This window comes from Lepisma saccharinum, chromosome 11 (genome assembly GCF_977018435.1).
Source record: "Lepisma saccharinum chromosome 11, izLepSacc3.1, whole genome shotgun sequence".
In the NCBI taxonomy this organism is placed as follows: domain Eukaryota; kingdom Metazoa; phylum Arthropoda; class Insecta; order Zygentoma; family Lepismatidae; genus Lepisma; species Lepisma saccharinum.
In genome coordinates, this window is record NC_139239.1 from 38,731,312 (window position 1) to 38,755,199 (window position 23,888).

The 23,888-nt window shown below is 37.8% G+C and overlaps 1 protein-coding gene across 1 annotated transcript in view; it reads right to left on the bottom strand.

Moving 5' to 3' along the window:
- The window catches only part of LOC145995210 (retinal homeobox protein Rx1-like), a 98,670-nt gene that overhangs the window by 42,588 nt on the left and 32,194 nt on the right, over positions 1 to 23,888 (bottom strand). Inside the window, exon 2 of the mRNA XM_083131774.1 lies at positions 12,872 to 13,170. Coding sequence (XP_082987900.1) covers positions 12,872 to 13,170 — 299 coding nt within the window. The remainder of the gene's footprint in view (positions 1 to 12,871; positions 13,171 to 23,888) is intronic.

Sequence of the window (23,888 nt, forward strand, 5' to 3'; positions counted from 1 at the left end):
TTGTTTTTCCGAGCGATAAAATCCAACCAATGAAACGCTGTTGTTTAAACTCCGTAACGCGGTGGAGGATTTCCGAGCTTTATCCAGAATAAGGCACTAATTTTTAAATTAAAAAATCGCCCGGAGAAAGAAAAATCAAATGCATAAAGACAATTATTGCTCGTAAGAAATATTAGAGAATAAATTGTTCACTCAAGAACTAGGGCTACTGCAATCTTCAAGCATGTTGGAGCTACGTTTACGACACATGGTTTCACTAAAAATATACATATATGGTCTAGAGAGGTTATATCACAATTCAATTTCTGATGGGTTATATTTCTCAATAAACAAATTAAAGGGGAAAAGAGAGTAACGAGCAATGTGAGACATGTAACAAATATGCTACATATATCTCCTTGAAGTTAGGGTTTAACCGAGAATTGACATTTTATCTGAGTAAAGTCACAAATTTCAAAGCCACTTCAAATCCCTTTGAAGGTAATAATCAGTCAGGATTTTATGGCAGGATCCTACACTTATGTCAACTTCTTCAGGAACCTCACGGACAGTTCAACGACGATTTTCACGAATCACAGCGCGAACAATCTCAACATTTTGGTCGTCTGTTGACGAGTAAGGTCGTCCAGCCCTTGGATCTTGGGAATCGAACTCCTGCCCTCCTTAAAGCGCTTAAACCAATCATAGCACTTCGTTCGGCTCATGCAGTCATCCCAGTATGCTTGGTTAAGCATTTGGAATGTTTCCGTAAAAGTTTTCCCAAGTTTTACGCAAAATTTCACACACACGCGTTGTTCCTCCAACTCTTTCATTGTTGCTTTGTCACTAATCCGACGAGCCGCTTGTGCACGACCTCACTCAATCGGCTGCTACTCGACAACTAATGCATAGATTGGAACCCAGTAAAAGGCTATCTCTTACCAAGATATGCCGCTAGGTTCGCACGGTAGTCGGATCACGCCATCTGCAACCGTTGGCGGGTTATTAAAAAAGTTCGGTCTTTTTTTTAACAAAAGTGCAAGCCATGTCCATCCGTCTGTGTCAACAATATGAATTTCAATAATTACTACAGGCTTGAAAGGCAAAATTTCGTTCATTGATTTTGTTTATTTTACTTCGCTTTTCTGCCACTTGTGGCTAATCGCGAAGATGAGGTTGAGTGATGACATGAGCAAGGAACACATAAAGAACGCCCATGCTCTGACATCGTAGCGTTCTTTTTTAACCACTCCTTCATGGATGTCGGCGGCAAAATTTAGTGAATATAATTAATATATCTGGGAATTATATAAAGCTGAAAACATAAAATGTTATGAAAGACACACAAAATACTAATATCATTCATCAAAATGTTGTCGATGGACCTGTATGTTTGTTTGTTCGACCTATCGATTAATGTTGAGTATTCGGTAGCCAATAAAAGAGAAAAAAATCGTGAACATAAGGCACAGAGTACAAAGTTCTTGTATAATAAAACCTTTATTACCTCGTTCCATCTCTTTCTGTGCCCATGAGGTTTAATCAATTGACAAAAACATAATTTCCAGTATTGTGATCCCAGAAATAACTATAAATATAAAAATAAATATATTATGAATATTAGTTATAGCATATTTCGTATGTGTAATAAATTATACTTTATAATTTATAATATATAATATTATATAATACATGTATATAATATATATTTTTATAATTATTATAATAAATTATAATTTACTTCACACTGATAAATTTCTTGAAATAAATGAAATGGAGTATTTCCCGATAATATAGTAAATACTGCTACAACATTTTAAAAATAAGTCTAATAGCATGTATGTGATGAAGAAACATCATTGTCCATAAATGAGGTATTAGTTATTCCTGTCGACTATACAGATTTTATTTGGTCTTTTCTCATTCACTCCAGACAACGTAGATCACTGATGACGCTTATTTTACCATTTTGATAATTTTCTTCAATTGTCCACTTCCTCTTCATGATCATCCTAGAAAACGGTGAAAATAAACGGTAACGTTCTCCCCTTGTAATCAAGAGGTCCCGGATTTACCCGGTGGAGGTTCATTACACAGTAGTTCAATTCCCACTTTAAACTGCAGGTCCAGTCCCGATTAGCCTATCTGTGCATAAAATGGATTTTTTAAATCATCAAATCAATCAAGCAAGCAACCTATTGGCGCATAAAGTGGACTAAAAACAAAAATTCAAACAAACAAACGGTGTAAATAAGCGACCCCGTCATTTGAAAAATTCAATTCAAGGGTTGAAGTAACTTCTGAGTTGACATATTTACACAAACCCTGCATTTTGCAGTCAATGGAAATGTAACGGTCACAAGATGACAACAAAACCCACCTCATATTTTAAATTAAAATTAGAATACCAGTATGTTTAAAAACACCGTCAAAAGTTCTACAACTCCACTTTATGATCAGATAGGCTGACAAGAAGTACTAAGTTCGGTACGAACTACCGAGCAATTTGCACCGGGAATCGGAAACCTGGATTACAAGGCGACATCATTAGCCACTACGCTATCCTCCAGGCTCTATCTACTTCATAACCTTTCCATGTATTGAGACTTCGAAAGAGCGTTCGTTCGGTACACGACAAAGGGTAAAACACGTCGCATTTCAATCTGGCCCTTACTTCAGGCACGAACATTTTTTCCCTCCAATCAATCACTCTTTTAAATGAGACCGACGGGCAACTCGACATGCAAAATCTGTATTAAAAAAGAACGCAGTTAATGTCGATTAAAGAACCCACATTTTCCATTCCTCCAGCCCCTTGCTTTATGTAACCCGTGCGGGAAACGTGAGCGTTACAAAGGCAACCTGTGCCTCGGTAAATATTCCTTAGCAACGCCTCCTCTGTCTTATGCTCCTTCGGCCAGCGCGTTGCATGATCGCAGCTCGCTTCGAGTATGCTATCGCGGTGACATATCTGTCCAATTATATGGAAGATAATTAAATTAATAGTGTGCAGTCGCACGCAGCGCCCCCGTGAGCTGGTAGAGGGGAATGATAAATTAATTTTATGGCAAGATAAATAGACGCGCCGTTCCTGGGCACGAATCATATGAGACCCCCCGGCGGGGGTTTCTGGGACTGGGGTGGGGGGATTTAAATCCGATATCTAGCCGGCCGATAGCAACAGTCAGCGCCGAGCTTGCGTGCAGAACAGATTACACAGCGTATTATTTTATCAACTTTCTCGTTTTATAGCGCTTATTGGCCAGCGCTCGCTTCCCCCCTTCGCTCGCAAGCATTAAAGCATTCTGCGATACAGGGGAACCGGAAATGAGCCTCAAGTTATGACGTCACGTCCTTCTTTCTTTTGGGGAAACTGCTCGGACTAAAATGTAAATCGTATGAAGGATTTCTTTGCTCATTATTCACTTGTCGCTAAAGCCAGACCCTCGATTTTAGGCTGTCCTTGCCTGCAAGTTTTATTCATATTGCGGGTTTTTGTCTCTTTATCATGCGTTCCTTAATGTGTGTGTGTTTGGATGACGGTGCGTGCGTGTGTGTGTGTGTGTCAAGTGTGCCAAGACGTTTTTAAAAGCTGACAAGCGTCAGCCCAGTGCATCGCGTTGCCACTGTTTTCTGGCTTTCATGACTGGAGTTTGCTATCATTGGTTTCAAAGCACTTTGCTCGGTCTTCAGTGCGAACATGCAAAAATAACCGCTCTGCCACGTAGGTCGGCTGGAGAGATTATCTTATTTTTGTTGTAAAAAGCATGCTCATAACATATAATGGGGCTGAGAATAAATGTTTTGAAAAATGTACACTATTTTCCCGAACACCCTGTATGCATGTTGGTGTGTATGATATTCACTGAAGATGAGATGAAGAACAGATCTCAAAACGTTGTACAAAAAACCCATATCTGCCCTGGCTGATCATCTGCATTACAAATTGTTTACCAACATTAATAGATATAATATTTTATGTCATCACATTTAAAGATGATTTTAATTTGTGGAACGAAGTTAGATTGGAACTTTAATTAATTCTGATATAACTTATTCTAATTAGCTGTTCGATAAAAACAAATGACCCGTTAACCGAGGATATGATAATGTTCTGATTAATACTCTCGCTGCAATCGGAGTTGCATATAATAGCTTTATGGTAATATTATTGTAAATTGTACATTACATGCATATTTTTTGATTCATATAGTGTCACATTTATACACATAGGAATAGATAATAATAAAAGTTTAGAATTTTCTGACGAAAATGAAGTCCAATTCATGTTACTTTTATTAAATTTACATTTATATTAAATGCAATGAAATAACGAGTAATCTCATAACTGATTCTATGGTCCTATACTGTTATTTCAAAGCTGTTCCAAGAGGCGAATTTATAAAGAAATATATGTGCACATTCATTTGTTTTGTAATAGATTTTTCCGTTGCGCATGAAATTTATATTTCCGTTTCCTTTCAGAAAACGAAAGAAATTTGATTCTGTATTCAAAACAAACCTTGTCACGGGTGAGGAAAATGTGAAGAACGATAAAGAGAGAGAGAGAGAGGGGTGAGTACAAAATCGTTTCTTCCCTTGGCTCCGCGTCCAGGATAGAAATTGACTTCGAGATTCGCCATGTTGTTTTCGACAACTTATCCCGTGATCCCCTGGGCGAGTCCCGCGCCTCTACGATGGAAATTCGTTTACAAATTTAATTTTAACTTTTGAATCGACTTTAACAAGCTCAAACCAAGTGCTATTTTATCCAAACACTTTCGACTCCCCTTCCTGCTTCGCCATGCCATTGACGTATTAGGAGGAAAAACGTTTGACGCACGCATGCTGACTCGCCGTGATATATGCGATTTTGTAATCCGGTCCTTTCAACCTGCAGAGAATTGAACGCCTCCAACTCCAACCAGAGTTGAAATCTGTTTATGTATATTTCTCTGACAGCAGCTCGAAATTTACGAATGAAGGGACGCGTCACGTGACAGTTACAATATGTACGATTTTTTCACTTCGACCATTTTTTTTTAATATGAAATTTGTTTTCCGTCTTTGTTCCTTTAAACTTTGGAATAAAAGAATGAATGACATGGCTTAAGAGAGAAAAAAGTAGACGTTTGAGCAGCGAGGAAGCGGTAGAAAATTTTCCTTTCGGCAAAATTCGTGTGTGACAAAGTTTGGTCTAACTAAGTAACGTGGATAACAAATCCTCGAACAACTAATGAGAAAATCCGATTAGGCCTATTCCCCAAGGATCTGCTCTTCCCGTAGCCTGTCTGTCGTAACTGTCGCTGATGCGATGGAGTGAAGAGACGGAGGGGGAAGAGATGAGGAGGGATGCTGGAATGCCAACGGGAGAGGAGAAGAGGGAAATGCCCAGATCTCTCTCTCTCTCTCTCTCTGGTGAACCACCATTTTCGAGAAGCATTTCGCGTTTCCACCGAATTTGCTCCATTTTGCACGGCTGATTTGCAGTTCTTTCATTCAAGATCGTGTTTGGTACAATATTTCTTTTTTAAGATTGCTCTCTTCAGTTCTCAGAGACACGCAAACACGTATGAAATGACAATGCTACAAAGTTGCATTTGGAAACATTTTCTATACTTTGAAATCACTTCAGAATTTCTGCATTGGTAACAAAATATGATTTTCTTTTTAAAAATCATATGGCTCCGGTACCCCTTTCTATGTACACCCTCGATTTCAGGCACATTTCAAATATTTTCGTGAAAATATTTAGTTCAACAAACAGTCTTTGCAAATAGTGCGAAAGTTAATTTTTTAGATCTACGTTCTACGAAACTTACGTTTTTTATAAAATTAAAATTCCTTGCGTAACGTCAAAAAGGTTTTTCAGAACTTCTATGATGGCGGATGATGAATTCATGTCACAGGCGCAAGTCTGAAGATTTCGGATCATGGATTCATGTCACAGGCGCACGTCTGATTTTTTTATTTTTCTTCTTACGATTGACTTGTGCAATTGAAACATTTGCGATTGCGATATGTTATTTGTGTGATATATTGGCGGATTGGACATTTCAGACATTGGATTTCATTTATGCGACTTCAGAAATTGGAATTAATTATTTCTTTTTGGCAACTGCAGGCCGTAAAGGAGAGGGTTGCTTTTTCTAAATGACTTGTGGGATGGGATAATTTGCGACTTCTTATTTTTATGATGGGAATGGAGTGGAGGGTGGTATTCTGTGGAAAAGGACAACAAGGACTTTCAACGTAGGATTTGTTTCATTTTTGGACTTACAAATTTAACTTCGACCCGCAATTCAGTGCCTGGCCTTGGTAAAAAGAGGTAAGTTACCTTCTTAGGTTTAATTTTAGCCTTCGTTTTAGGTATCTTCATGTGTCAATGCGGGAAACAGTGAGAAATAGTGTTGGGGCAGGTGACTCCGGCCAATTTCTAATATGCCTTTAAAAGGGACTCTATAGATAAAGGCGGGTAGCCGAAGCGGAAGCGAGGCCGCGGTAGCGGTAGGGGGCGGTAAGTCAATTAGCCCAGGGGCGGAGCCCGGAATCTGTGGGAAATTTGGACTCAACAATTTCAAACGACAAAATCTCAACTTTAAACGGCTGTACAGTCGTAAATACTTCTTTCCGAGCTCCATTTTTTTTAAAATTCACAATTAGGATCACATAATCTTCATAAAGAAAAAAATATTTGAAAATTCTAGGGTGTAGAATAGGGTACCCGACCCAATCATGTAAGAAAAGGTGATAGAATATTCAAAAATCTATTGTTACAGTGACAAATAGAAATTAACTACAGAGATGAGCCAATTTCACGATACCCATTCTCTTACCAATTCCCACGGATACCGATGCTTGAAAATTATAACAATTATATGTTCAAAATATTGATGAGGGGCATTTCATTGTACGGGAGGAGCACATAGACTACAATTTTGGCATTACTACTGACAGTTAAGCAACATTATTCTTACATTTTTCCTTCAATGAATTATGAAACTAAAGACTGTTGATTAAACATCACTACCCTTAAAATACTTTCCTATATTTTTAGCTACAAATGAACAATTTTATGTCATAAAATATATGTAAATATATGTAATAATAAATGTATTTTAGTTCCGTGAATTTTCAAATTATGAAAAATAAATTATTTAAGACTCTACTTTAAATAAACTAGTTATAGGATAAATTAATGTTGTTTTTTGTGATGGGTGGGACAGAACGCAAAACAAAAGTAAACCAAAAAGTTAAAATTGACGAACAATATGTAAAATATCATTTACCTTCTAACTTAATTATGTATAATACTTGAATTTTTATCCAAATTGCAATTTTGTTTTTGATTGATTGATTGATTTGCATTATTTTACCTCGCTTTTTTTGCCACTTTTGGCTAATTTGCGAAGATGGGGATGAGTGCTGAAATTAATGAATGGACACTCGCAAACATCCATGCCCAGGCCAGGATTCGAACCCGGGACCCCTGACGTCATAGCGCAATGTGCTAACCCCCTTCGCCACGGGAGCCGGATACAATTTTGGATTGTTGATTCACAAGATAGAGTGAAGTTGCAGCATTTCATTTAACTGTATCCTAGTAATTGGTACTTTCTTGTATCTCCTTCCGTAATGTTCTCTCGTCTTTCATTTTCTATTCCCACACATCTACTAAGCATTTATTATGAAGATGGAGATAAAATTTTGAAAATCAAAACATGAATACTAAAGTTTGCTAAATCGTAAATATGATATTAAATCAATTAAAAATGAATGTGAAATCATGCACGAGCTCTGAGAATTGCATCCCTAAATTGCTTACTTAGCCACTAACATTGCGTCAGTACGCTGACTATAGTCTGGCAGACCTTCATGCTTCGTATTTGTCTCAGCACCATCGTTTTACAAAACAAGGAACGAATATTTCTGTTGTACAATCGACGCAAAACGTTGTTGCAGCAACTGGAACTCACAATTGTCTTTCCAACCATTGTTTCAGCTATAGTTGTCATTACGTATTCAGATAATATGAAATCCTACGCAATTTGTGTAACCGTAAAAGGTGTGCAGAAAGAGATTGTGCTCATTTTCTATTCATGAACCATAAAAGTTTATTTTACGCCGACTGTACGACCTCAACGACGCTCTAACACGAGAAAGAGTACACTACTTATCAGTGGGGACGATTACTGGGGCAGTTGCCCCCACCACATTTTGCCACTTTTGCCCCCGCCCTATGCTAAACCTTATCTACCAAGGGAAAGTAAACTGTCCTTGCCCCCCTCCCCCCAGTTTTGGCACCTTGCCCCCTAGTTTCGGAACCCAATATCCGCTACTGCTACTTATGTGTATTAGAATACGAATACCTAACGGAATCGATGGGTACAATTTTAAAATGAACGCACTCTATTAGACTTCAGGTCATATACTTACGAATCCATTTGTTTCCATTTTTAATTTAATATACCTTTCGATCATTTTTCAGAAAATAAGAAGTTTGACAATGATTCTTTGAAATTTACTATATTCAGAGATAGGTTAATAGGAGTTGAATCGAGAGTTTAAAGTCAGATTTTAAATAGCCACAGGAAATCATACTCTTGATGCAGCAAAGCTAACCGCTACATCTTTAATTTTGAAATTAGATTAAGTATAATAAGATAAATGATCTGGTTATAAATATGTTAAAGTAAATTTACTCTGATTTATCAGTAAATAAAATGTCTTAAGTCAATCATTGTCCATTTTCGTTACTTTGCAAATATAAACTTATTTAATCAATGAGTACCTAACTTTGATAACGATGAAGGAATAATCTACCATTTCTGTATGAAGGCAAATTCATAAACCACCACAATTATCCAAGAGCCACAGTTAGAAAGAAGCGAGTTTCCACCCGCACTGTCGAAAAACGCAAGAGGAAAGAAAAGTTTTCCCTTTCATTTTGTTTAGTTACACGAATGATTCTATCTTTTTTCCAAATTCACCCTCCATCCTCCCTCTGGAAATCGTTTACTTCCATATAGAGATCCAGGAAAACTTGATTTTCTCTGTGGAAGAGAGTTGGTGGGTCCGGAAACCGTCAGAAGTGCAGTTTAATCTCTTCAGAGTTCTATTTCCTCCATGTCAATGCCGGGAGTGAGGAAACAAAAGACGATCACCAGACATTGATCCATTCCAGGGGACAACCACAGAAACGGAATAGTGATGGCATGTTCCTCTCTCAAGGAAGAAGATAGGCCTAATGTTTTTCTTGACTTCAAGGAAAGGAGTTTTGTATTGGGTGTGATGGAGGGTGAATAATGTTTTCTTATAATCCTCTTATTAATTTACTTTTCCCAGTGTTTGTTAGTATAACAATAGATCACATAACTTGCAATAATATGTTTTAAAAAGGAAATGGAAATACACTTTACTTGTAGTAGTAGGTACTACTAATAGGTAGCACTTTTTGTTTCTACCAATTGCAATGCAATGACTTTTTGTGACGAGAAACTGTGACTAACTGTTGCATTCTCACAGTAACTTTCAACGAGATTAACAGTTACTATTACGTTACTACACAATATGATATAATTTCGCTGCCGCAGTGACCAAATTATTTTAGTACTACACTCAGGATTACAGCACAGAAGGCAATTAATTGAGACTAAAGACTAGAGGCGTAGAAAAGTGAACAAAGTATGAAAAATATACAATAATATTTCGTTTAAATGGTGTAAATGCATGGATTCATCTCTGAAATTGCTTTATACATTGTTAATTTTCATACAAGCTACATGAAAATCGATAGCATTTCTGTGTTTTCCTCTTTCGACAGTGAATTGTCTTGGTTCAACAATTGCGAGCATAGCATTTTTATTAACTTTTCCAAATACTTTTTCAATATTAGTTTCTATTTTAAGATACTTTACCAAAATTTGCAGAGATTTACAAACCCTGAATATGATTATGTTCTACCTCAGCGATCTCAATAATTTTTTATTCCCGCAGAAAATTTCCGATTTTTAAACTTTCGTATTTGATTTTATTTTTAATCTGCTTTTGTTATTTTATGTCACTTGTATATTGATGTAGATTGGCCGCGACAATCAACACGCATTAAAAAAAATTGATAAACCAATAAGTGTATTCAAGAATTAACAATACAACCCAGGATTTATCATAATAACACAGTTGACACTAAGCATTTTTCAATAAGGCTATATACATTTAGTACATTAGGGTAATCTAATTGAAGGAAAGTAATATTTTATGAGTTATATTTTTTCCACATTCTCATGTAGGATAATTTCCTTACGCGTTGATAAGTCTTCTTTACATGTGAACATATTTTGCACCATTTTTTGTTTTATAAATATGACAAAACTTCACAAAACCTCCAATTCAACAAATTAGTATGATGTGAAGTTAAAAATAGAAAAAGATATAAATAACATTATGTACAAACATACACTAAAGCTCGAAAGAAAATGAATGGAAATGAATTTCTGCAAAATTAAACAACACGGAAGTTGTAATCCTGTGCAAAAGTCTCTGTTTGGATGTGGAGTGGAAGTTACAGCATCAAATTTAAATTACAGATGTTTCCCCCTTGCATCTGATAGCGCACGTGTCCTTTCGTGTGACTGTCACATTCAAATCAGTGCGACCACGTAAACCGTCGGCCCTCGCCCCACATATCGAACGCTCCGTGTTTTCATGCTACACAAGAACGTCCTTTTATCAGCAAATATGCGGAGAACTGAGTGCTGCAAATTAAACGTGGTTTTGCATTACCTATACATGGCCTGCATCAGTATAGCTTCGTTATGTCTGTGGCTATATTTATCATAAATGTACCCTGTGAAAACAAGTTATCGATCTCATATGTAATTCTAGATAGTGTAGCACTTCACCTAATTATACGTAGGAGTAGTGGCGTGCTCAGGAGAAAGTTGGTTGGGGTCGTGTTATGTTATTATCGAAAGAGAAAACAGGATTGGTTACGCGAAAAGGCGCAAAACATAGCTATGACCAACAAAAAATATCATAGTCTTTCAAATACCCAGAGCAAGCTACTGTGTGGCAGGCTTTTCATACTTGTGATTGGTTGAACGTCAATAGTGTTGTCAATTGTCTGTCGCCATTTTCTTTCATTACTCCCTTACATCTAACAAATTTTTAGAAATGAAATTGTACCAATGCTTATGCATAAACTATAAACTTCTCTCTTGATGTTTCGTTTCAATGTATGAACTTCGTCTTTTGTAAAACAAAAATAATAATCACGAGCACAGACAATTTTGCATGTAATATTTATGAATCCTACTATACATTCAAGGCCAAATATAAGGAGGAAGAGGAACTATTTGTTAATGTGAAACCTAAAACAAATAATAAATCTAATAAGAGTAAATAGCTAATGCGCGATTCAACAAATTACCAAGGATTGAAGTTAAAAATAGAAAATGATATAAATAGCATGATGTGGTAAAACATAGTTACTTTAACGGCACTCTTTAGTGCATACAATAAAATAATATGTAGAAATACAGTAAGTTATAATGATCTCGAAAGAAAATTAATGGAAAGCAATTTCTTCAGAATTAAACAACACAAAAGCTCTAATCCAGTGAAAAAGTCTGGTAGGATGTAACTTACGGTATCAAATTTAAATTACCAATGTTTACCCCCAGATATGTCTGAAACTAAGTAAATCTTCTGTGAACATAATTGGTGAGAGCTAAAAGAAATCCCATCATAGAAATTCGTCAATTCGCCACTAATAACAACTAGTGTTAAGTTACACTATTTCTCAATTTTCCCTTTTTACAATTAGTCGATCAGCTTGTCAAAGTACTATTTTGTTTGCTGTTTCTTACAACAAATTTTCACTTCTTTGTAGTCATGTTAAAAAGAGGTAAAATGACACTTATTAAATAGTTAGATATACAAGTTTTACTAACCAGACATGGTACCGTGCAACAGAAAGATATGAATATTTATATATTTTATTTGCTTGTGTATGTGTGAGTAAGACTAAATAATTATGCGTATTAGAGTTCTGCACGCGACCACTTTCCCTCGCTTGTACTCGTTCCAACCTCCCAAATGTAAATCCAAATTACCTTCGCGTCAAAACACAGCCCATCGTTGCGGTTGACCTGATACGATTACGGAACTCCATGAAGTCATTCTCTTACGTTTGTAAACGTTGGGTTTGATTAATCCTCTTGAAAGGAAGTTGAAAGGGGTTTGTTTAGGTCGGGTGATTGAGGCTTGTCATTCTTAGGGACTCTTACCAATTCATTGTTCGGGGAAAATATTATATTCACTAATATAATATTAGAAGCCAATCTTTAAAAAATCATAAAAATTAAATGAACGTGCAAGACCATTAGATGCAGGATGGTAATAATTATCGGAATGAACTACTAACAAAAAATGCAGTATTTCTGTGTCAAATCCAGAAAAAAACAAATGAAAGTCATTTCACAATAAACAAATGGCCAACAGGAAGTGCTGCCATCTTTACTTCCTGTCAGCCAGGCAGCCATATTGAAAAAGACAGTCAGTTGCCAGCCTGAGGTGGAGTAGGAAGCAGTGGCAGGGCGCTCTGCATTATCGTTTACCTTCAAGTTTTACCTTTTTAACTCAACTTACCTTCCCATGTTTTAAACTTTGACTATTCTTGTCTTAACTCCTAAAGAAGCCACACAATTTGGCCAAAGCTTGAGTAAAAAGCAGGTAGTAGTACATGCCAAAAATGGACTTCTTAGTTAGATGACAACGTTTAGACTGAAATACATTGTGACTGTAGGGACACGATGTAACCATAAAAAAATTGAAATGATTGATTAGCTTATCAACAGCCCACTTTAACATGCAGATATTAGAAATGCCTTACCTGCACTCGAACCTCCGGTAGATTAACTTTCATGGCTAGTTCTTCGCGGCTATACACGTCGGGGTAATGGGATTTCTCGAAAGCTCTTTCTAGTTCGTGGAGCTGGTAGGTCGTGAACGTCGTTCGATTCCGCCGGTGCTTCTTCTTGGGTTCCCCGCTGTCGACGCCAGGGTTGCCCCCGGGCCCCCCTGTGGCCGTGGGGCTGGCGCTGGGGCTCGCCGTCTGACTCCGCTCGTCCTCGCTGCTCTTGTCCAGGCATCTGACGTCAGACATCCCATCGTTCGAGTTGCTGTTCTCCCCTGGAAGACAAGGTTGGGTGTTAGACTGCGTGTACACTCACAGAAAAGCATCTGTTGAGTATCACTGACTTCTTTATCAATACTGATAGTAATCGATCGATGCTCGTTTCAGAATTGACGTACGTAGAGGAGTATGCAACAAGTCTGCTTCAGTAACCATGCTGTTATGGTAGCGTTGTAGCCCATGCTTCTATAGAATTAACTGGCCTCGGGCACATGTGCATTACCTTGGATCTAAGTTGGAGAGGGGCAGAACTTGACATGGGGAAGGGGAACAGAATCGAAAGGTCTTCCATCTTGTAAAAAAGCGTTCACAATTATTTGCAAAGTAATTGTTACATTTGCGAATTCACTTTTTATTGATATAGCCTACTTGTATTTCAAGAAAGAAGAAAAAAACTGAAAATTTTGGAGGGGCAAGTACTACTCTTGCCATCCCCAATTTACGCCTATACCCAGGCAGGTATCTAAGGAAATATTCCGGAGGTGTCCGAACCAAATGTCTCAGATATAATAATAATATATTGTTTAAATTAATACGCTAATATAATTTACAGGTCTATAATAATATAATATGCAAATTAATTAATGAAGCATTGCTATTATTGCATGAATAAGTAAAGGAATGTTATAAAATAGAGATATAATAGCATGTATTCATTATCTATCTTATGTGTAGTTAGTATCGTTAACATTTGTATACAAACAACTGTTTGTCAAGAAAATTATTGACAAAAAAGATAAGGAATTGAATATTTATTAAAAAACAAAAAAGCATGTTAAAATATTTTATGCATATTAATTAACAGTATGTACAAATCTTTATTTGATACTGCCATTCAAAGCCGTGTGATCCCAATCTAATAGTACAGGTAAATCTTTCGGGGGGAGCGTTTGGACCTCGTTGACCCTCTTAAATACGTCCTTGACTGATTTCGTAAAGTTCGTGAAACCAGTTTTTATGGTACTAATCTGTTGTAATCGACAATCGAAAACAATCGATACATATTGATTCATCAGAAGCTACTGAAATTCGATTTATGAAACTTCAATTTAATACCATGATATCAGAGATCTTAATGTGAGTCATAAGTGAACAACCAATCATGTATAATCTTCGAAATCTCAGAAGTAAATGAAGTGTTTCGAAAGACATGTAAAATACAAACTTAATTTTGAAAGAATATTCCAGATTGGTTCGTCTCTTTGCTCTCAATGTGACAATAGATCCATTCTAAATCCGTTAATTTCTCAGTGATAACTAGAGATACAAGGATATCATTTCTTGGATTGAAAGAAATACCAGGTACTTGTAGAACAAATGAAAGTAGAAATACATGACCTGGCTAAAATGTCGATAAGATCATAAGACAACTAAAGTTAATAACCGGCTGATATGAAAAAGCTAGGTTAGTACCCATGGAGGACTTCTTTCACACTTTGGAATGTTCCGGTTGAAATTGACAAATGCAATTCCTTCTTCATGGCAAGTGTACATGCAAGTGCTGGTTAGGCAGAAATATAGTTATTTCTCATACGCATTATATAACAATACTCTTTCCTCTAAAAAGTATATTGCATTTTTGAACTTTACCAGTTCGAGCTGTTTCATGTCTAAAACTAACATACTGTTTCCACCGATCCAAGCAGAAGAAAGTTCACAGGATGAGATTTGTCAACATGATAGCTACACTCGGAGACAAGAGATCATGATGAAATAGGGTTGTGATAAGAGAAGCCACAGTATGACAACCAACAAGAATACTATCGAAAAGCTTCCAATTCATCGGAGTGGTTACGTAGTTATATCACATCTGTCAATTGCTCAGTCAACAGTAACTGACCAAGGAACGCAAGCGTGTACGAATAGAGTATCGGGTGCATGCCCACTTAGATACTCTACCTCTCTCGGGAATCTCTGGAGCAATTCTCTGCGCAAGTAGTGAGAGGGGAAGTGAGTGCATGGAGGGGCAAACGCGGCTAACAGACGTTTGCAGCAGCAGCAGTGCGCACTACTTTGTTTCATGCACTCGCTTTCTCCCCTTCTCTATCGTTTTGCGCGATCTTGATCCACAGATTCCCGAGACCGTGTGTAGAAAATAATGGCAAAAAAGTATAAATTTAGCGACGTTCGAGGTAAGTGAACATGCCAAACACAGCAAGCAGCCTTTGTGGCCATCCTAATTTTCATTCGAATCCTTTCATCTAGTTAATAAAAGATGTGATGGAACACCCTTCAATAATATTAATTTACACAGAATATCTTCACAGCGCAAATAGAATACTTTTTTTTTGTAAAACATAATTTACTAGTATCATGTAATAATACAAAGGTTTTGCTGATTTTTTTCTTTGCTTGGACCGATTTTTGTTATTTAGCGTCGCTTTTCAGGCACTTTTGGCTAATCGCGACGATGAGGATGAGTGATGATATGATGCAATTGATGAAGGGACACTCATAAAGAACACCCTAGCTGGGCCCCGGGGCAGAAGAGTTAGCACATCGCGCTAAGACACTAGGGGTCTCGGGTCCGAATCCTAGCGTGGGCATGGATGTTTGTCAATGTCCATTCATCAATTTCATCTTCGCAAATTAGCCAAAAGTGGTACAAAAAAGCGAAGAAAAATAAGGCGAATCAATAAATAAACAAAGAGCACCCATGCCTAGGCCGGGATTCGAACCGGGACCCCTGGGGTAGTAGCGCTCTGTGCTAACCACTTCGCTACGAAGGCCTATTTATTTTGTACGCATTAACCTGGAAATTATTATTGTAAATAAAATTTTAATGTGCAAGGAATATCACATTGAACACGTACAAGCAGCTTACATTTTGGTTCTGACAGCTGACTCTGTACACAAACGAGCATCATACGCATATCTGGGCAGGAAGGCAGCAACCAATGGGGACCGCCACTGCAGGCGAAAGCTTTGTGGTGCATGCTGCGTCGAATAAGGAAATTGGTTTGTGTAATTGCTAATTACATTCGATTTGGTAATGGATGAATCTAATTCTGTGTAGGGTATAATGAGCCGTTGTGTTCCAAAAATACGGAGGTAATTAATTGGTTACTGCATAACTTCAGAAAGGCACGGTGATCTACGTGACATTGCAACTATATGGCAATACGCAACGTTCCATGATTTTACGTTAATGGATGTCAATATCTTTAACTAATACTCAAATTGCTTCCATAAATTGCGTTTGTGGATATACATAAGAGCTTAATATTATACATTTGATTTAACTGTGCTCTTTCTGCCAGAATATTGATAAAAATCACACACATCTAGGATTTTCCCAAACATGAAACCGTGAGTGTAGCAGGTAATGTAGATGTTTTTTACTGATTTTGTCTGAGTTACTTGCGGATAAAATGGTTGATTAATCTTTTATGTGTCTAAAAGGACGGTCTGCTATTATGTGAATAGTTGGAGCACAATGAATACATTCGAGGTCAGATAGTATATCTTTAGCTTACGAAAACAAGAGTAATACTAAGAAACCACAAATTGGTGAAGCATTCCATAATATGTTCTAGTACTAGTGAGAAGTTTCACGTTTGATTTGATTAGTTTATTTTATGTCGCTATTCTGCCACTTTTGGCTAATCGCGACAATAAGAACGAATGGTGGTACGATGACATTGATTGAAGGAACCGTCTCAAACACACGTGGACAAGACGCAAGTTCCACAGAGGCAGTGGCGAACACTACATATCTCGGGGTGCTTAGCGCTACCACTATACCTAGGGGGTGAATGGTCAGCTGTCATTGTACATACGTATATTGATTGATTGATTTGGTGTTTTAAGTCCACTTTATGCACAGAAAGGCTAATCGAGACTGGACCTACAGTTTAAAGTGGAATCCGAACCACTATGTGCTTCCACATACGTATATGCATACATACATACATACATATGGCCTGGGTATGGATGTTTGTGAGTGTCCATTCACCATATCATCACTCATCCGCATCTTCGCAAATTAGCCAAAAGTGGCACAAGAAGCAAAGTAAAATAAATCTAATCAATTAATTAATCAAACACATACACAAATAATTATATGCTTGAATTATGAAGGACTGAGTGGGTGTTTGTAGCTCCCATCCCTTTTGGAAGGAAGTTTTGGCTATGAGTCAAGACGCCAGAGACTCGTTAGTATGCAAAATGCGGACCAGGGTGTACTACGTGGAAGAGAGATTGAGAATTTCCATGTACACTACAATTTTAGTAGAATATATTTATCCCCTTTAAATATTTGTGTCTCTACACAGCAGAAAACTTACAACACCGTGGAGCTTTATATTTACTTTACACTGTGTAAATCAACTGAACGAACATAATGCTGGATAATTTGAAAGTGGCTGTTTTGTACGTACAGTCAAGGACACTTCTGGGCTGTAACAAACCCATTCACTTTCAGTGAAGTCATTGCAACTAAGATGTGTGACTTTACAATTACATTCTGCTACCAAGATTGTGCTGTTTTAGGCAGTGGCTAAAAGTGAGAACATCACACACAAATAAATGACTGACTGTCACTAAAAGTTGCCAGCGTCGGAGAAAATCGTGTTGTCCCCCAACCCCCTCTTCCCCCGGCGCATCCTTCCCGCCTCTCTCGTTAAAGCTAATTGAGGCATGTCATTCTCGACTGGTACAGATTGTCCGATGGAGGGACAGCAGCTTTTAAGATCTCTTGAAATGGGTGCAGAGCGACAAAGGCTTTTAGACGGTCCGGAGTTAAACACATCATAGCCGTCACGAATCATAATATTTTACCTTCGCTTGTCAGTTGCCGTTCTCCCCGAAGTGCTGCAACAATGGTCCGCTATAGACAGGGGATTCGCCCGTGGCGCTCTCTGTCGGGGAGTTTGAAGGGACAGAGAGAGAGAGAGAGAGAGTGTTTCGCAGTAGGTAGTTCTGTCGGCTAATTACTTGTTAGTACAGACAGAAAGAGCACCAGGCTGGCTGCGACCAGATAACATCAAGGTGGAGAATGGACGTGATTGAAGTCAGCCTTAAGGCACGCGTAGAAATTAAGGCTGATAAGAAGATTGGCGTCCGAGTGAGTGGGCAGGATGAGGAAGGGATAAGAGTTTCGTCCAAGGAGCAGCAAAAAGCGAGAGACGAGACAAGAAGAATTAAGAAGCAACACTCAAGATGGTTGATAGATGATTAAATGGCAAGTGACTTTGGAGTGAGTGGGAATTCTCTTGCTTCTGGCTCACTGGATGCTACAACCGAGCAGGACCAGAGCGACACCAGGGGCAATTAGTCCTAACAATCGGTAATTAAGAGAGGAAATGATTAATTTAGTCTGTACAGTTCCTAACGAGGTGTCTAATAGCGGGTCTATCCACTCCGAAGGCCCCTTCCCTTTATCGAACGGGGAGAATGGGCGTCATTGTGTGTCATGTCACGAGCTAATAACAGCTAGATAAAAGGAAGGATACTGAAAAGAATGACGTATCTTTTGTGAGGAACAAAAAAACAATACGGAATTATAATTAATGCAATTAAGATGTTATGTCTCTCAGGTGTATTTTTCAAGTGCTCGCTGCAATAAAAGGAATCTTCCTCCCCCTTGGAAGATAAGCGCCTGGCTATAAGTTGTATCTCCTTTGAAGACTGCCTGTTATTACCTTCTGTGAGAGCAAAGTGTTTGCTTACCTCCCCTAACCCTTGCTGACTCACTGAGGCTTCTCACGCAACCTCGCGCAGGGGTTGACGGGGGCAATTTATTTCTTCTCTGATGGTTGAGCACGGTCAGGTAGAGAGAGCAGTCGGCGACGACGCGGGTAGGCTTGGAGGGCGATGCAGTCAACAACACCCTCGCTACTCAAACTCGCTTAATGGTCACGGCCATCAATCTGTGGCTGTTGGCGCTTCGGAGAATAGCAAAGATCGCAACCCTTTCACCAGCGAACAACTGTATCATCTGCGAAAGGGAAAATCAATTGCGAGTGACAAGCATTAACCAAGTCGTTAAGACAGGGAAAATACATAGAAATAGATCATATGTCTACCAGAAACTCCTTTCAATTACTTCTCCATTCACCACTGCAAACTCTCCAATTCATTAACAGGGTCCCAACACCAATCTCTATGATGGTAAACCTTTCAACGCTAACATAACTTCCCGGGTTCGATACCCGGTGGAGGCACAAGTGGTTCGGATCCCACTTTAAACTGTAGGTCCAGTCCCGATTAGCCTTACTGTGCATAAAGTGGACTTAAAACACCAAATCAAACCAAACCAAAGCTAACATAACTTCATGGATAACTTCATAGAAAACTGTTTCATGTATTAATAATGTTCTGCAGGTTAACAAAAGAAACAAAATTCGCTATTATCTATCCAATCACTATTTCGTCTGAGGAACTTATATTTTTAGAATCGTATACTTTCATTATAATTTGAGTAGTTTGAAGATAGAAAGGTATTGTCTTTATTTTGATAAACTACAATACGTTTTAAAACAAGACATTATCAGATCTTAATGTAATGTTTTAATACTTGGGACAAAACGACTTGCCACCAATGTGGTAGAAACAGAATTAATAGAAGTTGTTTTTTCCTTTACTGTTGAAGCTGCAGTAAACAGCCCCACGAACTGTGCAACCATGAACTTTCAATTAATCTGGATCTGCATTATTCCCATTTTGCGTCGCTTTTATGTTCCTTGAGTCTAATTGCGACAATCTGAATGAATGCTGGTTAGATTAAATTGATGAAAGAGCAATCTTAAATGAAGCATGATTCTTATTCCATCACTGGCGATATAGTGACTTGAAGCTTTTGATTGAGGGCTCGGAAGTTGAAGACCTATAAATTGCCAACAAAAAGACCTATAAAAAGACCTAAAAATGTCAAAAAAAGAACCTAAAAACGGAAAAAAGACGTATAAGTGTGATCCAAATTAATTAATAACTTCAGTTTTAATTACATATTTAATGAATAAAAAAATACAAAATTCTGGTGGTATGGAACACACAGTGCTAAAAAACCGAAAGCTTCAAAACAAAAGAAAGTTGCCACTTACAGCGCGACCTTCCAGACAAGTTACGGTTAAAGGACCTTGTACCGTATCTGCTTGAATCGTCCAAAAATGTTTTTCTCTCGTTTCAGGTATGGTTCAAATATATTTATTTATTTATTCCTTTTTTTTATTTCTTTGCTACAGAAAGGATGTTTAAGAGGTGACGAACTGATGATGATTCGAATTGAGAATGGGCAGTAAAAACGTAGTCGAAAGAAGGTGAAGTTGCCAAAAAAAGCCGGTAAGACCTAAAAAAGGCTAAAAAAAAGGACCCATAAGCCAAAAAAAGCCCAAAAAGGCAAAAAAAAAGGACAAATAAAACCCACCTTTTTCTGGCCTACAATGACCCAAAATGAACATATATTATGTTGGGCCTCGTCTTCGGACACTAGGAAAAAAAAGGGTTTTTCCTCAACTTCCGAGCCCTAGTAATAAGGTTTAAAACACTACGGAACATTTTCGTTTTAATAGAAGAAGTTTTTTGGTCTATTTCTTAGGGATTCTCAATATGCAAAACTCACTGGAGAAACGTTTATTTAAAAAACTACAAATATAGGTTGGTAAGCTGTAAACTAAGTATGTATAAGTAATCTGGACAGTTTACCCTATACAAATGCAATTTAATGCAATATACACATTTTACATCCTAAAGCATATTGCACTTGGTTATGTCATCACTGTATAAACAAAGTATATTATTTTCATAGATCAATACACTTGAAATAGGTATCTATGGACAGGCCGGGAATCGAACCTGGAATATTTGGCGATAAGATCGGCCAGCAAGGTGGCTTGTCAGATGTTTTGAATTAGGTTGACATAAAAACAAAATCGATGAAGAAGTAGTTCATCTCAAAAAAGGTTCGTTGTTTTATTTAAATCCACTTTATGCACAGAAAGGTTAATCGAGACTACTTCGTTGGAAGGTAAGGGTTTGAAGCTACCAACACATACGCTCACGCGTGTTAATGCAAAAACACTTTTGGTACACTGCGTGCGTGAAATCGATTTTCGTCTGGGGGCCAAAATAGGGGATTTGATAGCATCAATATTTCTTTTCATTTGAAAATAACCGAAGCGTGAAAGCCTCGTGATTGCCGAGGGTTAGGGAGGGGGTGAGAGATGCAACGCTACCTTCACTGCCAACACAATACAAAACACGTGACGCAATTTCTTTGTCAAGTGTCACAAAGCAAATGCAAAGGTAGAAAGAAAAGTCGGAAATTCACAGCTGCGTATCATTCATTTTGCATGTGAAAATTTTGAAAAGAATGAAGAAGAAGGTCCCTCATGTTGTTATAAGCGGTTGCTCAAACGACACACACTTTTATGTACAGTCACCAGTAATAAAAATGGGACACTCGGGATCCTGAAATACTCGCTTCCCTGCACGACGGTATGTGTGTTGCTTAAAGCCGGATTTAGACGAAAGCATTTCATGGAACATTTCGGTTAGCTGTTGAGATTACATTGTATGATACATACAGCACGATAGGCACATCGAGTTCCACCGTAAAAGGCAAGTGCACGGTGTTTACAATTGAAAAAACTAAAATATTCTTCCATACGTGTACAGTAAACGTTGTAAAATATATATTTAATCAGTGCCATGCTTCTCTACCTAAAACCATTTAATACGAAGCGTAATTCCTCTCGGTTGAATAATTATCGTTTTTTAAAAATGTGAAGTGATACGTTGTTTACATCTCACGCGGCCGCCATTAAAACTGCGCTCGTGACCTAGAGGTCGCTTCTGATTGGTTACGCTACGAAAAATGATACTGACCGAGCCTATCCTTGAGAAACGCCATGAAATATGCCATGGCATCTGAAATGCCATAACATTTCTCTTTACACGGTAACTTTTTAGTCATGGCACAAATGTTAAGAAAAGTGCTAAGGAAAATGCTTTCGTCTAAAGCGCGCCTAAGTCTAAGGTGATAAGTGGATTTTAATAGCAAATTTTCAATGACAGCTTCTACCCTCGCCGTAGAGTTAGGCAACACACATAACGCCTTTCAGGGAAGCGAGTATTTCAGGATCTAGGTGTCCCATTTTTATTGCCGGTGACTGTACCTATACAGGGTGCATCTTTTCCATGAAAAGTTACATGAATTCCATTGTTAATAAGTCGTATTGGCTTTGATTCCAGATAAGAATTTAGTGTTAATATTGCACGGAAATACAACCTATGTGCCCTCCACATGAAGTTTCTGTACTAAACTGAACATGTTCTCAATGTATGACAAAGGTTTATCATACCCAAAATCCACATATCACGACTGCATAGTTATATCGCTCATGTGGTCTTGTGAGTCAATCAACGTTTTAGAAAAACAATAAGTCGTAGCACAAAGACAAATGTGAACTTTATGCTAAGAGAAGTTAAAGAAGGGAATGGTTCCAAATAAACAAACATGTCTTAATTTATCTATATCTTTTTTAAGATTTATCTTGTTCAATGGCGTCAACTTATGTGGGCCTGTGGAGCTCGAGCCACCCAATTATTTGCTTGTTGTTACAAGTCCCCGCGCTTATCAAAAGAAAATATTTCTTCATAATTCATTTACGGAATTCTCACATCTTAATTACTGACTGAGTGTTACAAAAATAATTCATAATAATTTGTTTCATCTCCAATATGATACTCTTCAGTTTTCCTATATTTGCATTATCCATGATCACATGGATATTAGGAAATAAGGAAGCTTAAGAGATTTCAACCAGGATGAGAATCGATAGGCACTAAAACGTCTCAAAAGAGGGAGACAAAAAAAGAGCATTAAATGTGGCGAAAATCGACAGACTTGTAATCATTTTCCCGGATTAGGTACTGAAATGCAGTTGTCTTCGAAATAGGCACTTGACTAAAACAGGCAAAACATTCACTAATTCATGTATTCCTCTCACAATAAAGGCCTATATTTTCTGGCCAAGGAACGAAAAAGGCATTTCAGGCCCAACCCTCAGCCTCTTTATGACAATGTTTCTTTCAGTTTATTTTAAGTCTACTTTATACACAGAAATGCTAATTGGGATTAGACCTACAATTTAAAGTGCAATCCGAACTACTGTTACGTCATCGGGAAGGCTCATACTTATGACATATCTAGACTATTCGAGAAAAATCACTCAAGTCAAAAAGGCAGTTTAACAGAGGTTTATTTTTGTTTATATTCTTCTAATCGCAAACATTAATGTTGGATCATTCATCAGTGTTAAGAATCATTACTTATGCCAAATCTAAAATTATACTGATAACATTTTCTTTAATTGATTGAGTGGGACTTAGATGAAAGCAAGATCAAATCACAGAAAATGTCACTTTTCCAGAACACCCTAGATATACTATTGCATAAAATTGTAAACAGATCTCCGAGTTAAGCCCAGCCAATGTTTCTCAAAAGTTGGCGCTACTGGTCTTGCTCTATATTTCCGACAGGCAGCCAGTTCCCAACCTCGACCGTCTGCCACAACACTTTCAGTTCACCGATTTCGTTCTGTATTGTCGTCATTCTGCCTGCACTCGATGTGTACTACAGCTTGGCCTCGACATTCGCAACCGAAAATCTTCCTGCTCTTTGCAGCCGACCTACTCACTTACGTCATCTTCCGTTGCAGTTCAGACAAACAGCACCGAGCTGCACAACCTTGTTTGAGACCCGATTCAACCA